The sequence below is a fragment of the Anolis carolinensis genome, chromosome 5 (assembly GCF_035594765.1).
Source record: "Anolis carolinensis isolate JA03-04 chromosome 5, rAnoCar3.1.pri, whole genome shotgun sequence".
In the NCBI taxonomy this organism is placed as follows: Eukaryota; Metazoa; Chordata; class Lepidosauria; order Squamata; family Dactyloidae; genus Anolis; species Anolis carolinensis.
In genome coordinates, this window is record NC_085845.1 from 13,060,090 (window position 1) to 13,073,698 (window position 13,609).

General features: G+C 38.9%; 1 protein-coding gene across 3 annotated transcripts in view; it reads left to right on the top strand.

Moving 5' to 3' along the window:
* shroom3 (shroom family member 3) overlaps nucleotides 1-13,609 on the top strand; it is a 259,144-nt gene that overhangs the window by 215,429 nt on the left and 30,106 nt on the right. For all 3 annotated transcript variants that reach the window (XM_003221846.4, XM_008112147.3, XM_062981247.1), the window contains one exon: nucleotides 3,075-3,197. In XM_003221846.4, coding sequence (XP_003221894.2) covers nucleotides 3,075-3,197 — 123 coding nt within the window. The remainder of the gene's footprint in view (nucleotides 1-3,074; nucleotides 3,198-13,609) is intronic.

Sequence of the window (13,609 nt, forward strand, 5' to 3'; positions counted from 1 at the left end):
TATTGAACAGGATGGAGAGAGATACTTGTGGAATTTTGTGCCTTGTGTGCCAGAGCCGGCCCTAGGTATTTTTCAAGTGTAGACAAACAGAATTTTGGCACCCTCCCCCCCAAACCAATCACTGAAGAATAAAAGCGTTGGATAAGCGAAAATGTTGGATAACAAGGAAGGATTAAGGAAAAGCCTATTAAACATCAAATTACATTAAGATTTTACAAATTAAGCACCAAAACATCATGTTTTACAACAAATCAACAGAAAAAGGAGTCTCGACTGCACCCCCCGTATGTTTTGTGCCCGAAGAGACCGCTTAATTCGCCTCGTTGGACCGGCTCTGCGTGTGACAATGTAGCGTTGGTCATTGGGGTACTTTGCACTTCACATGTGTTAAACTCAAGGTCATGTCATTTTATGTAGATCTCTAGGTGCTTGACTATAGCTCCTGTATTCCTCATCATTAGACATCATGACTACAGCTGGCTGGAATTGGGATACAGGAACATCTGGAAGGCTGCAGTTTGTCCTGTTCAGTCAGAAGAGTGGGGTTTGCACTTAACACAAAGCTTGTGGGCATGATGTCTGATTTTAAAATGTCATTTAACCTTTCCCCAAGTTCAGAGACACAAGTGCTGTTGGGTTGCTATTCCCATTATCCCTGGTCCACATGGCGGATACTAAAAAGTGATGGGAGTTGTCATTCAGTAAGGTTTGGGAACCCCAATTGGGCAAAAATTAAAGAGTGCCAGCTATTACGTAAAAACATTACAAAATATCCATGGATTCTTGATCCATGGATTGACCGGCCCTTTCAAAGCAGCCATTAGGTTGACGTGGCACTCGATGTAAATGAGTTCGACACCTTTGTGTTCTTGACTTGGACAGGATGGTAGGGAGGGTTTTGTTTTATCTCAGTGAGAAGTTGTCGCATTCCAGTGACTGCAGAAAACAGTTTTCCCAGGACTACAAAGTGTTTTCTGGAACACACTTGGGCTGATAGGAGGTGCCACAACTGTGCAAAAAGCAATGAGGCATCCAGGCTGGTTATCACCGTGTGGACATAGTAATTGCATCCTACAACCTGTGCCAGGACTTCACTCATAATCTATAGGGCATTGTTGAGTGACAAGAAAGTATTCCCTGAAATAAAGATAAAGCCACCAGAAAACCACAGTTGTAAGACAGGTGGTCGTTCCCAGTGTTGGTCTTTCCCAACATTGGACTACAAGCTTCCACTGTTCCTGAGCTTTAGTCATACTGGATGGGCCTACTGGAAGTTGTAATTTAACAACATCAGGAGGGCCACACTTGCACCATCCGCGTTGAAAAAGAGGATGGTTTTCATCTATATGATATGCTATGATATGATTTCCTCCCAATGTAGCCATGTGGCCTGTTGGGTTGTAGTCCAATAGGTAGTGCTAATGGTAATGCTAATAATTATAATGGCTTTAGGAGTAAAATACAAATGATGAATAGTAATACATAGCTATTTTTGCCCTTCAGCATAGAAACACTTGGTTCTACATTTGATTGTCCTAGACCTAGAGGGACATGTTTGTGCCAGATTCTTGCTTTTCTAGCTAAAATTATCCACTTCCCATAAAGTGAGAGCAAAAAGTTCATTTATCATTGTTCCATTGACGTGCCCTCACTGCTGGAGAAAAGAAAGCACTCTAATGGATTTTAGTAATATCTTCCTCCTTTCCCTCATTCCATTTAGCACAAGCATTTTTCTTTATGAAACCGTTATGTTAACTACATGTGGACATTTGAGAGATAAGCTTTAAACATTGAATATAAGGTCTGAATACAACATTGGTAAGAACTCACGGTACCAGCGTAAATATATTTTGTACCTGGTCCAAGTGCAGATGTTATAGTTGTGGTGTGCAAGTGTTTTTGGGTAGCAAACAACACATAGTTGAGAGCTGTCCTTTATTTAGCACTCGTACTAGCTCTAAATGCACTGCCAAAATTCATTATTATTGAACCCATTTCCAAATCAACAGCTGATGCAGTGCTGGCATATAACAGATATCAATTTTAACCTGCATTTTCAGTGCAACAGTTTATGCAAACCAACTCTTGATTTTTTGCTTGGTTTGCTTAATCTATAGTATCAATCATGCAATTAAGGTTTCAGAATGACTGTGATTGATGGCTTATCATTTGTCAGGCTGCATACACACACACACACACACACAATCAGAGCTCCAGTCCTTTGTAGGGGAAGGAGTATAGCTGAGGCTAGTAGTAAATCACATGCTCACATTCCAACAGCCCCAGTTTCAATCCCTGATATTTCCAGTTTAAAGAAGAAGACAGGCACCGGGAAATTCCAGCTGGAGAAGTACAGCTAGCCCCCCACATCCTCTGGGGTTAGGGGCACAGAACCCACATAAAAATGGAAACATGTGAATAGCTCTTTAGTGGGATGCAAGTAAAAATAGCTGTTTAACTTGAGAAAATACCTTTCCAGGAATCTCTAGGTCTTCCAGCACACTGCATCTTAAATTGTGTGTCCTGACCCCAAATGGGTCCCCTTAGCTCAATGTTGGGATCACAAAAATGTGTAGCATGCCACCTAGTGTCTGTTTTAGGCATGTATACAAATCTGTTTGCAACAACATTCAATGTTTACAGTGGATTCTGCAGAAAATGCTTCAGCTGTACTTCATAAAAAGGAAAATCAGCCTCTTTTACATGCCTTGCAAATGCTGACTTATTATCAGTAAATGTTTGATTTTTATACCTATTTTATCTATACACCTGGGGTCATATAAAAATCTCTTGGGCTGAAAGAGATTGCTAGCAGAGAAGGTTTAAGAAGCTCTGCTCTAGCCCTGTTCTATGCCCAATTCAATAATGCAGCAGCTAGTAGAAGTAAAAAATCAAAACGAACAAACAGAAAATTGACATTTCACCTTCTTTAACCCAGTAGACTATCAAGTTAGTTTATCATTGTTCTGTCTAATGCATTTTGTTATAAAAGGGATGCACTATTTTAACCCAAATATTACTTATGGAAGTGTGATCACCGCACCCTCAACCATCTTTTTCTTTTCTTTTCATAGAGATACACTGGCAACAAAGGACCGTACTGACATTACCGCTTCCCATTCCCTCAATTCAGAGCGTCTCAGGTCTGACTTGCAGTATGACAAAGCAGGAGGAGTTAAACTACGGCTAAAGAACAGGTGAGAACCAAAATATTTCTGCAGGCACAAACTCAGAAGCACTTGTCATTCCTTCTGGTATGCATTTGACCTATTATCCTTAAATAAGATTTTTTTTGGGTTGTTTGTTCTGATTTGGTTGGATAGATGCTGGGATAGAGACATCTGAGAAACATAAATGAGAAAAGATTTATGTGAGTTTCCAATAATTGAGTTTGGAGCCTTATCTTATTCATATTCATGCTTTTAACATACTTGTGAAAACACTCATACTCTCCCCTTTTTTCTTACTGCATCTGTTTTTCTCCCACTTTTATGTTAAACAAGGCTTGAAGGGAACGTGTGTCTTGGATTGCTGTAAGTTTCCCGGACTATATGGCCATGTTCCAGAATCATTCTCTCCTGACATTTCACCCAAATCTTTGGCAGATATCCTCAGAGATAGTGAGACCTAACTAAAACATAGCCATACAGCCCAGAAAACTCACAGCAATCCAGTGGTTACTGTCATAAAAGCCTTCAACAAAACATGTGTTTTGAAGATGTTTCTACCTTCCAGGAGCACCAAGTGACTTTAAGACAAGGCACATGTACCTTGTGCACCACATTTTAAAGCAAAATGCTTCTTTTAAACTGGTTTTACTGGTACCACTGGAAGTCAGTACCACAGCAATACATTTAAAGGAGAAGCAGTGGTTTTGTAGAAGCAGAAGTCTTTGTCACCACAGCAAAAGCAAAAGAGTGGGTAACAAAGACCATTGAGAGCTGCTGCAACTGCGATCCATAGGTCATCCCATAACCTACATGAGAACACTGTGAGGGAGAGATTAGTGATTAGTATAGAGCCTGCCATGGCGGACAGATTTACTTTCACAGGGATAGCCATTTTTGCTTGTTGCAGCTAAAATACAATAATGAAGACTTCAGTTGCTTAGGCTTTGAGCATGCTTTGTTGGTCGTAAAAGTTCATAGACAGCAGTCTGCACAGATGCGACTGATAAAGTGGGCTGCAGTTCATGCATGTTAATGCAAAATAAAATCTGGTAGCCTTCAAGGAAGGGGTGACCCTATTGCAAATCACCAAGAGAAATGGACATTGAGAGATGTAAAAGACGACATGAAAAATCCATTGCGTTATCCTCCATAGCTCCCTGCATATGGAACTGGTTAAGCCTGGTTAAGGAGGAGACAGATACTATGTTGTGTCTGAGCCAAATTCTCTCGATGTAAATAACCTGTGTTATATCATTCCATCTCTCTTGGTGGAAACATAATCGCCAAGATTGTGTCAGGGCAGTTACACCTCTGGTTCCAACGTCCTTCCTGGCCATTCATCCTCCTCCAACACGGTGCCAGGGAGAGGAGACAGAGCCCGGGTCAAATTCTGTGGGCAGAACAAAACATCTGGATATTGACAATGCGTCTTTGGAGCTATCTTGGTAAAAAAATATCTAGGAATAGACTTCCTGAAACCCAGATGAATGATGTCCCTAAGAAAGAAGTATCTGGTGGAAGAAGAACCAGGTGTGGTTTGGTTATTTCCAGCTTCCTCTCCTATTTAATACTATTGTTTATATTTCTCTTGTTCTTTTTCTCTTCCTTTCCCTCATTCTAATCCGTTCCTTATTAAGGCAGATTTTGATTGTATATAGATTAAAGGTTCAGGAGATAGATGGGGTTGGAAATATAAGATTTGGTGTCATTGTTATTGATTCAACTGGATGACACTTAAGTCATTGTACTCGTCTGTTCTACGGTCCAAATAAGTATTTTAAATCTAAAATAAGCAAAGTCGTTGGCTACATATTTTGTCTTTTTGGCAGTGGGAATGGCAAAGAAAGCTGCTAATGAAATTACAACCTGACATTTATGAATGGATACTTGAGATTACAGTCTGTGGGCAGGATATATCATTGTTATTCTACTGAAGGAACTGCTTCCATCAGAGAAACCAGGACCTAGGAATGTCCCATCAAAGTAATGGATGTTCCCTAGTGAGATACTGAATTTAAACCTGCTTTTCCTGTACCATGTTGTTTTTCTAGTTTTCATTCCATTGAGTGTATGATGTAGATAATACTGGTGGGCAATGACCTTGGAGCCTGGAATGTCACTTTGAGCCTCCTTAATGGAGAGAAAAACCGGGGTATAAACAAACATCATCATAATAATGCAATATCCCCTCCAAGCTTCTCCCCCCCCCCCCAAACAATGTTTTATCTTTGTCCTTCACCAAATGGTAATGCATCATTCCCAGTTATCATTTTGAGAAAGATGTAAACAGAGGTATTTGGACATTGGTTTTTCTCTGACGTTACATCCAGTCATATCTGACTCTGTGTTGGTGCTCATCTCCATTTCTAAGCCGAAGAGCCGGCGTTGTCCATAGACACCTCCAAGGTCATGTGGCCGGCATGACTGCATGGAGCGCCGTTACCTTCCCGCCAGAGCGGTATTTATTGATCTATTCACATTGGCATGTTTTCGAACTGCTAGGTTGGCAGAAGCTGGAGTGTAGGTCTTTTCTTGGTTGTTGTTCAAAGCTGGGCTTTTAACGGTATTTCCAAGCAAAATTCATTTAAAACCAAGTATAATGTAAGAATATTGGAGGCTGGGGAGCTTAGGAAGACTGCTAAAGAGATTCAGAGGCTGCAGAACAGAACTTTCCTCATCTTTTGAAATTCAGGACACAGCCTTATGCTGTATTGACCATTTGCTCTTCTAGGCAAGAATTGTCTGGCTTTTTAGGGTTTCGGGGAATATTCTTTCTATGCTCTGCCTTGGAATCCCTGGTATATCCTGATGGTCTCCCATCCAAATGCTAACCAGGTCAAAATGATATGCTTAGCTTAAAAATCAGATGATATCGGCTTTGTTGAGAGTGGTAAGGTGGAACAATTCCACTGATTATGCTGTCTAGAGGGAGTTGGAGAGTCATCGTTTTTTAAAAAAACCACTTTTCCAATCATTGGATGATTGAGACAAACTAAGCAAGATGAGACCTTCAAAATAGCAATGTATGTCAATAAGAGAGAGCTTTAAATAGAAAGGTAAATAAAAGGAATGCCTTACCTCCTTTTTCACCTGTGCCTCCTCTCCACCACAGGATATCCTGGTTCTGCCCTGTTTGTATGTTTTCTTTCTCATCCTCCCCCACATTTTATTTTCCCATGTCTAAATGTGTTGGCAGATACTGGCAGCATGTGGATGTCAGGATACCTGGGTGGAGTAGCTTCCTTTCTTGACACACACCTAGATCTACATTCATAGCCTGTATTTTTTTAAAAAAAGAAACCATTGTATACTCACACAACACTGGAATAGCACAGGTATGTGTTTTAAAAAACAAATGAAAGGAATTTCCTCATTCAACTGCTATGCATATCTAAAGCCAGGTGTTTGCTTTTGCAGACTAGTCCTGGACAGGCAGCCTGTTCGATAATACTATACTATGTAACACGATATTTGTTCAGGGGTTATAAATGTCATTTCCTAATTGGTTCTATCATAAAAACATGGAAAAAGTTTATAAAACTGCAAAGACATCCTGCAGCACATTTTGCTATAATTTTTCAATGAATATCTCATCGAGCCTCAACAAATTCAACATGGTTGGTGGCAGCCACAAAAACGAAGTTTCTGGAGTATAACAACTACAGTAGAGTCTCACTTATCCAACATATGCGGATACATTGGATAAGCGAAAATGTTGGATAATAATGAGGGATTAAGGAAAAGCCTATTACACATCGAATTAGGTTATGATTTTAAAAATTAAGCACCAAAACACAATGTTTTACAACAAATTGACAGAAAAAGCAGTTTAATACACAGTAATGTTATGTAGTAATTACTGTATTTATGAATTTAGCACCAAAACATTGCAACATTTACTACAAAAACATTGACTACTAAAAGCCAGACTGCATTGGATAATACAGAACATTGGATAAGTGAAGCTTGGATAATTCTACTGTACTTCTACTGTACTTTCAAAGTAAGGACTGCACAATTAAACAGGAAAAAACACTTTCAAAGCAGGAACTGTTTTTTTCATATTTTGTTACATAGTGAAATATTATCACATATAAGTGGGGTGGATGAGATCAGACTTTGTTGAATTTTAGAGCTGGAAAGGGCCACTAGGAGCACCTGTTTGCCACTCAGGAATACACAACTGAAGTCATCTTGAACTTTTTTACAATCAGGATCTTACAGTGAAGAATTTTTTACTGATGTGTAGGTGGAATCCTTTTTTTAATTTTGAATCCACTGGTGGGTGTTCTAATCTCTGGAGCAGCAGAAAGAAAATTTGCTCAATTTCTATATGACATCCCTTCAAATACTAAACACGGGCTATTATATGAGCTCTCAACCTTCTCCAAACTAAACATATCAATTTCTCTAAGTTGTTTTTCGTAAGCCCTACTTTGCAGACCATTCATCATCTTGGTTGTCCTTCTCCGGACATGTTCCACATAGTGGTGCCCACTTGACCCTATCACTCATTTGTAGAGATATTATTCACATTTGTATTATATAAAGATGGCTTAAGGGGAGGGGGGAGTTGCTAAAAATAGTGATCTTAAGAGCCACAGAGTTAGTCCCCATATGTCCATATATTATCTGGACTTGACTTACCCAAACAGCAGTCACCTCCTTGTCATGGGGCAACTTCGTGTAAAGGAATGACAGGTTTGATGGATGGAAAGCAAGAAAAGTTAAATCCTCAAAGTTAAGGTCAAAATACCTAAAATAAAGGTTGGATTCAACTCTCAGATTCTCCCACAATTTCTGAGCATTCATGCTGGCTGCAGAAGCCAGGGAATCGGGGACTCCATAACTATTTCTGAAAGCAAGTGAATCAGGAAAAGCAGTTGAGTCACTATGAATTTTGTATACTTACATGTATATTTTTACACAACACAATGAATATTATTAATAATATAAAAACATATCAAGGAAAAAGGGGAACATACACAAGCAAGTACAAAAATGGCCATCAAGTAAATCAGTAAATCTGATGCCCAACTTCATAGGAACCTTGATGATCCTAATCATTGGTGTCGGATCACTCCAGGAAAGGATCACAAATCCTTTTGGGGATTCTAGCCTCCCTGCTCCACATTCTGGAATCCTTACTTTTTTCTAAGGTCTGCCCAAAAGTATCCGGTTGGATCCTAGCCACATTGTTCAGTTAAGCCCTTTGTGAATAATCCCACGTATGCTGTTCACAGCAGTGAGCTCTGGATTGCCAAAGCAGCATATCTGCTTTGGTAGACAAAAGTACTGAGCATGTGATGCTTGAATTGGAGAGGGAAAAAATATCTGCAGAAACAGAGGACCACGTTTGGCATGTGCCCGTTCTCTGATGATTTTAATGCAAGATGACACAGATCAGAAGATGCTTTAGATGTGCACTGGAGCGCAATGGCCAGCTAATACAGCTGCATGAAACTTTCAGCAAACAGAAATTCACTCCCTTCTTTATGTGCATAGTTTGAGTCTTGAGAATATATACGTTTCATTCATACAACTGAAAGAAGTGGGTATAAAAGCATGTCCTAATATCTACCCTCCAATTAGTCAGACACATTTTGACCAAGACATATTTATATGGGCTTCTTCTGGGTTTATTAAAAGAGCGACCTTACTGTTGTTTTCCACCACTGGCCTTAGCTTTATTACTATATTATTGTGTGGGTGACCATTCATAAATTTATTTATGTAGAACAATTTGTGTTGTGTGGACATAATAGATAACTAGTCCAGGGAAAAGTTGCCCAGCAAAAATAGATAAAATCATGACCAAAGGGAGTAATTTTCAACCAATTTTTGATTAAGGGAGTTGCTATTCCAAACAAAATGATGCGTCTTAAGGAGAAATTAAAACGTTTGAGTGCATGTATGCAGTAAATTTATTGATTAGCCCTTAGGCCATATCACAGTATCCAAAGGGCTTGATAAAACATGCTTACAAAGGGCTTGATAAAACATGCTTACACACTATATAGTAAGTTAAATAAAACACTTTACAATACAGTAAATAGGTATGATAAAATTGAATATATACATCACGTTTCCGTATCACCCCTACAGTTTACCCTGTTTGCTATTGTTAACTGCCATCAAGTCTTTTATTTATGCAGACCCAATTTAGGACTTGAGAGAGCCCTAAATACCCTAAAGTATTTGAATAGGAGACCGCCAAAATACCTAGTTGAAGTAGGCTATTTTTCAGAGGATGGAATTGATAAAAATCTCTGAGTATTCCTTGCCGAAGAAAACCTATTGAATTCACAGAATTGCTATAGGTTGACAGAGGACTGGAAGGCACGCGTATGGGCTATATCTTCCTTGACTGACTATCATCTACATTGTGGTCTTCCTCTTTTCCTACTGTCTTCTACTTCGTTAAACATTATTGTCTTTTTCTGGTGAGGTGTTCTAACAATTTGGCCAAAATATGACAGCCTCTGTTTAGTCATCATGGCTTCTAGGAAGAGCTGAGGTCTGATTTCAAATGAGTTCATCAGCCTTCTTCACTGTCCAGCTTTCACAGCCATACATAAAAATTGGAAATACAATTGCATGGAGAGTCCTCATATTCAATGATATATCTTTGTATTTAAGGATTTAGTCTTGCTCATTCATGGCTTCTCTCCAAGTCCTAGTCTTATTCTGATTTCTTGGCTGCAGGCTCCATTTTTATTAATCACTGGACCAAAGTATCCAAAATCTTTAGACCAGTGGTTCTCAACCTGTGGGTCCCCAGATGTTTTGGCCTTCAACTTCCAAAAATCCTAACAGCTGGTAAACTGGCTGGGATTTCTGGGAGTTGTGGGCCAAAACACCTGGGGACCCACAGGTTGGGAACCAGTGCTATCTCAGTTTGTCTTCCATTGTCTTTTATAGAAACCATCTATGGTCATTATTTTCATTGTCTTAATCAATTATAATCTTACTTTTGTCATTCCTTCTTTGACTTTCTTCAGTAATTTTTCCAAGTCTTTGCTCTTTTCAGCCAGTATGGTGTCATCTGCACATCTTAAACTGTTGATGTCTCTTTTTCTGATGTTCACACCTCCATCTTCTGAGTTCAATCCTGATTTATGGATGATATGCTCATCATACAAGTGATATAATATGAAGCCTTGGCTAACAATCCCCCCCCCCCACACACACACACATTTTATCCCATCACTTGCCTCTCATCCTGAATACAGGTTTACTTTTAGTTTATTTGCAAAATTTGCAAATCATATATTGAGGATGGAAATAATTTGAGGTTTAATAACTGTCAAAGCAAAGAATAAATCGTTTAGATTTCTGGTGATTGCATGTTTTTTCTGAATCCAGCCTTGGCACATGATAACTGAATTTCAGTAGCCAAAAATGTAGATAGATCTTAGAAACATGAACCAAAGCTGCAGCTATTTATCCTAGTTCTTTTTGGTATTAATTGCAAGTGACTTTTTTTTTGAGAGAGAAAGAGACCTGAGGTTGTGTACAAATGAAACCGTAATAGCTTCCAGCTGCTTTAATTTTCATTAGCTCTCAAGAAATTATGATAATTTATTGCTCCCTTTTCCATGTGGTGTTGGCAAAAATATATAAAGACAGACTGAAATAGGATCTACTGAATCTGGGCCAGAGTTTAGAAAGTTACCTTTTGGAGAGTACAAGAAATTTGATTGATTTTTTAAAAAAACTTTACATTCTATCAATTTCTTTAAAATTATATAGGTGTCATCACCCCTAGATCAAGGCTGTTCAGAAGAACGGCATTGCATAACATATGACAGCATCAGATCTGTAGAAACAGAAGATTATTTCATTACTTAGCTATTATTTACCTATCATTTCTATTTACAACCTAAAGCCTCAGTCAGTAACAGAAAAATCTGGCAATGCACTCCAAAAATACCATGAATACATATAGTAAAATGCCAAGAATACATATAGTAGAAATTATGTGGAATCCAACACCTAATAAAGAATGAACCAGTGTAGGCATGTTTCAAACTAAAATGGGCCATCTGGATTTGTAGACTCTGGAACTTTGATTTACGCTAGCTGCAGATTATTACTCCTCATATTATTAAATAGTGGTGATGTGAACAGATTAAAGTATGTGCATTCACATCACGATAACATGGAACATGATCTTCCATATATTTACATATCTGTGCAGGGTTCCATGATTAAATGCCCAGCAGATACGGTAGGCCCACTGTTTTTCCTTCAATAATGACTTTGCCTTGCCTTGTTTTGCTTAATACAGTTGAAGAATGTTGTGATTTAACTCATATTATCCAAACTGTGTGGAGGACCAGACTAACACAGCAGGACTTAGAAATGCTTTGAAAAAAGTGGTCTCTAGGAATCTCTAGATCAGTGGTTTTCAACCTGTGGGTCCCCAGATGTTTTGGCCTTCAACTCCCAGAAATCCTAACCGCTGGTAAACTGCCTGGGATTTCTGGGAGTTGTAGGCCAAAACACCGGGGCACCCACAGGTTGCGAACCCCTGTTAGGTCCTCCAGAGACACAAGACCTAGGAATTTCTAGAGAAAATATTTTAATCAAACTGTGAGTAATCAAACCTGCTAATGTGGACGGCCAACTATATTTATAGAACTAGTTTTGATTTAGATCAGTGGTTCCCAACCTTTTATTTGTCCAGGGATCACTTTGACCAGGGACCACTCTCCAACATTAGTAGCAAAAGGGTTACGAATCAGGTTTTGGTCAACTTTAGATTCGGTTTGCTTATTTGGGGTGTTGATTCAGAAAATTGCATTGGATAGACCATATCAGCTCAAGGTTCTGATACAGAACATATGCCATTCAGTAGTCGCCATCTGCTCGCCCACAGAAAACCATTTTGAGTAATCTAGAACTGATGTGGTCTATCAGCACCCCAAATAACTGCAGGAATAGGCCTAAAAACGAAGATACCAAGAAAATATTTTTTTGGTTGGGCTGTGTTATTATCCATAGTAGTAACAGTGAGGCCACAGACCATATTTTAGTTCTTGCAGACCACTGGTGGTCCATGGAGCACAGGTTGGGAAGCACTGATTTAGATGCATGTCAATTTTCATATCATTCAATTTAAACTCATATAATTGGTGGATGAAATCCCTAATAACTATGTGCCAAGATAGTTTTGTACAATTAAACCATAATCGAGACAGTTGGACTTCTACAAACTTGGTATGAAGTGAAAATTGGGTGTGCAAATAAAAACCAGTCATTTTTTAATTTTATTTTTTGCACACCTGAATGTCTAGAAAACATTTGTTGCTGGTCAGGACTACATTGGACAGTCCTTCTACTTTGGTTTGTCATATTGTTCTTTGCCCAATTACACATGTTAAATTAATTGATGTGTTGTTATTCCCACCTCACTGTACTTACAAAGAAATTTCATCAGATAATTCCAAGAACAAACACACAAAAATAAAACATTATGTGCTGGTTTTTATCCAAGTTAAGCACATCTTTAACTCCCTTCTCCGTGAAATAGTTGAAACTGTGGCTGAGTCCTTCCTCATATTTCTTTCCCAGTAATTTTCTTGCTAATGAGAATGGGGAAAATGTCCAGAAATGTAATGAATATTCGGAGTGGTTGTATTCTTGTGTATGCAGATGAGATTTATTTAATCATGGATTTTTATATAAACTCTTCCCCACCCCATGTATATTCCCCATAGCAGTTGACACTGAGAACTGTTGGCAGATTTCCCTTCCCATACTTTTATTTTATTCACATTTTTTTGTTCCTTTTGCTCAGAGGATTAAGTCAGGAGATAATTCCCTGCAGGTGTGTGTTTGTATTTTCTTGCTCAGCTGCGTGCCGCCTATTCCTTGTCCTCAGATGTGGTGGATTAAGGAGACTGAAGATGGGTGTCTCCAAGTAAAGACAGAAATGAAACTTTTAGGAAGATCCGTGACCTGATAATCTAATGCAAGATGAAGAGCAAGGAACTAGAGGACTTGGTCCCGAGCCAAATACCAAACCCATTTGATATTGCTTTGGCCAGAGGTTTGCTTTCAAAAATGCTGATGAATGCCACAGGCAATTTCATATCTCCCAGCTTTTGAAAGGCAGAACAAGGAGAATTATCCTGTAATCATGCTTGGAAATGCAGCCTGATCGCTGAACGCCCTTCCTCAAAAATACATTGCCATGCACTAAGTGGGATTACTCTTTGAGCGAACACACTTGTGGATCAAGCTCATTTTGCCTAACGCTGATTAAATTGGGATTTTCTCCTCCTGTTTTCTGTTTTGATTATATCTCCAATCTGGGAGAATATGTGGGAATACAAAGCCAACTAGCATTGTCATGATAGGATCTCACACATCTGGAGTGAGAAGACTTAACTAAAATATAAGAAATTAATTTTAAAAATGGGTTGCTTGTGCTT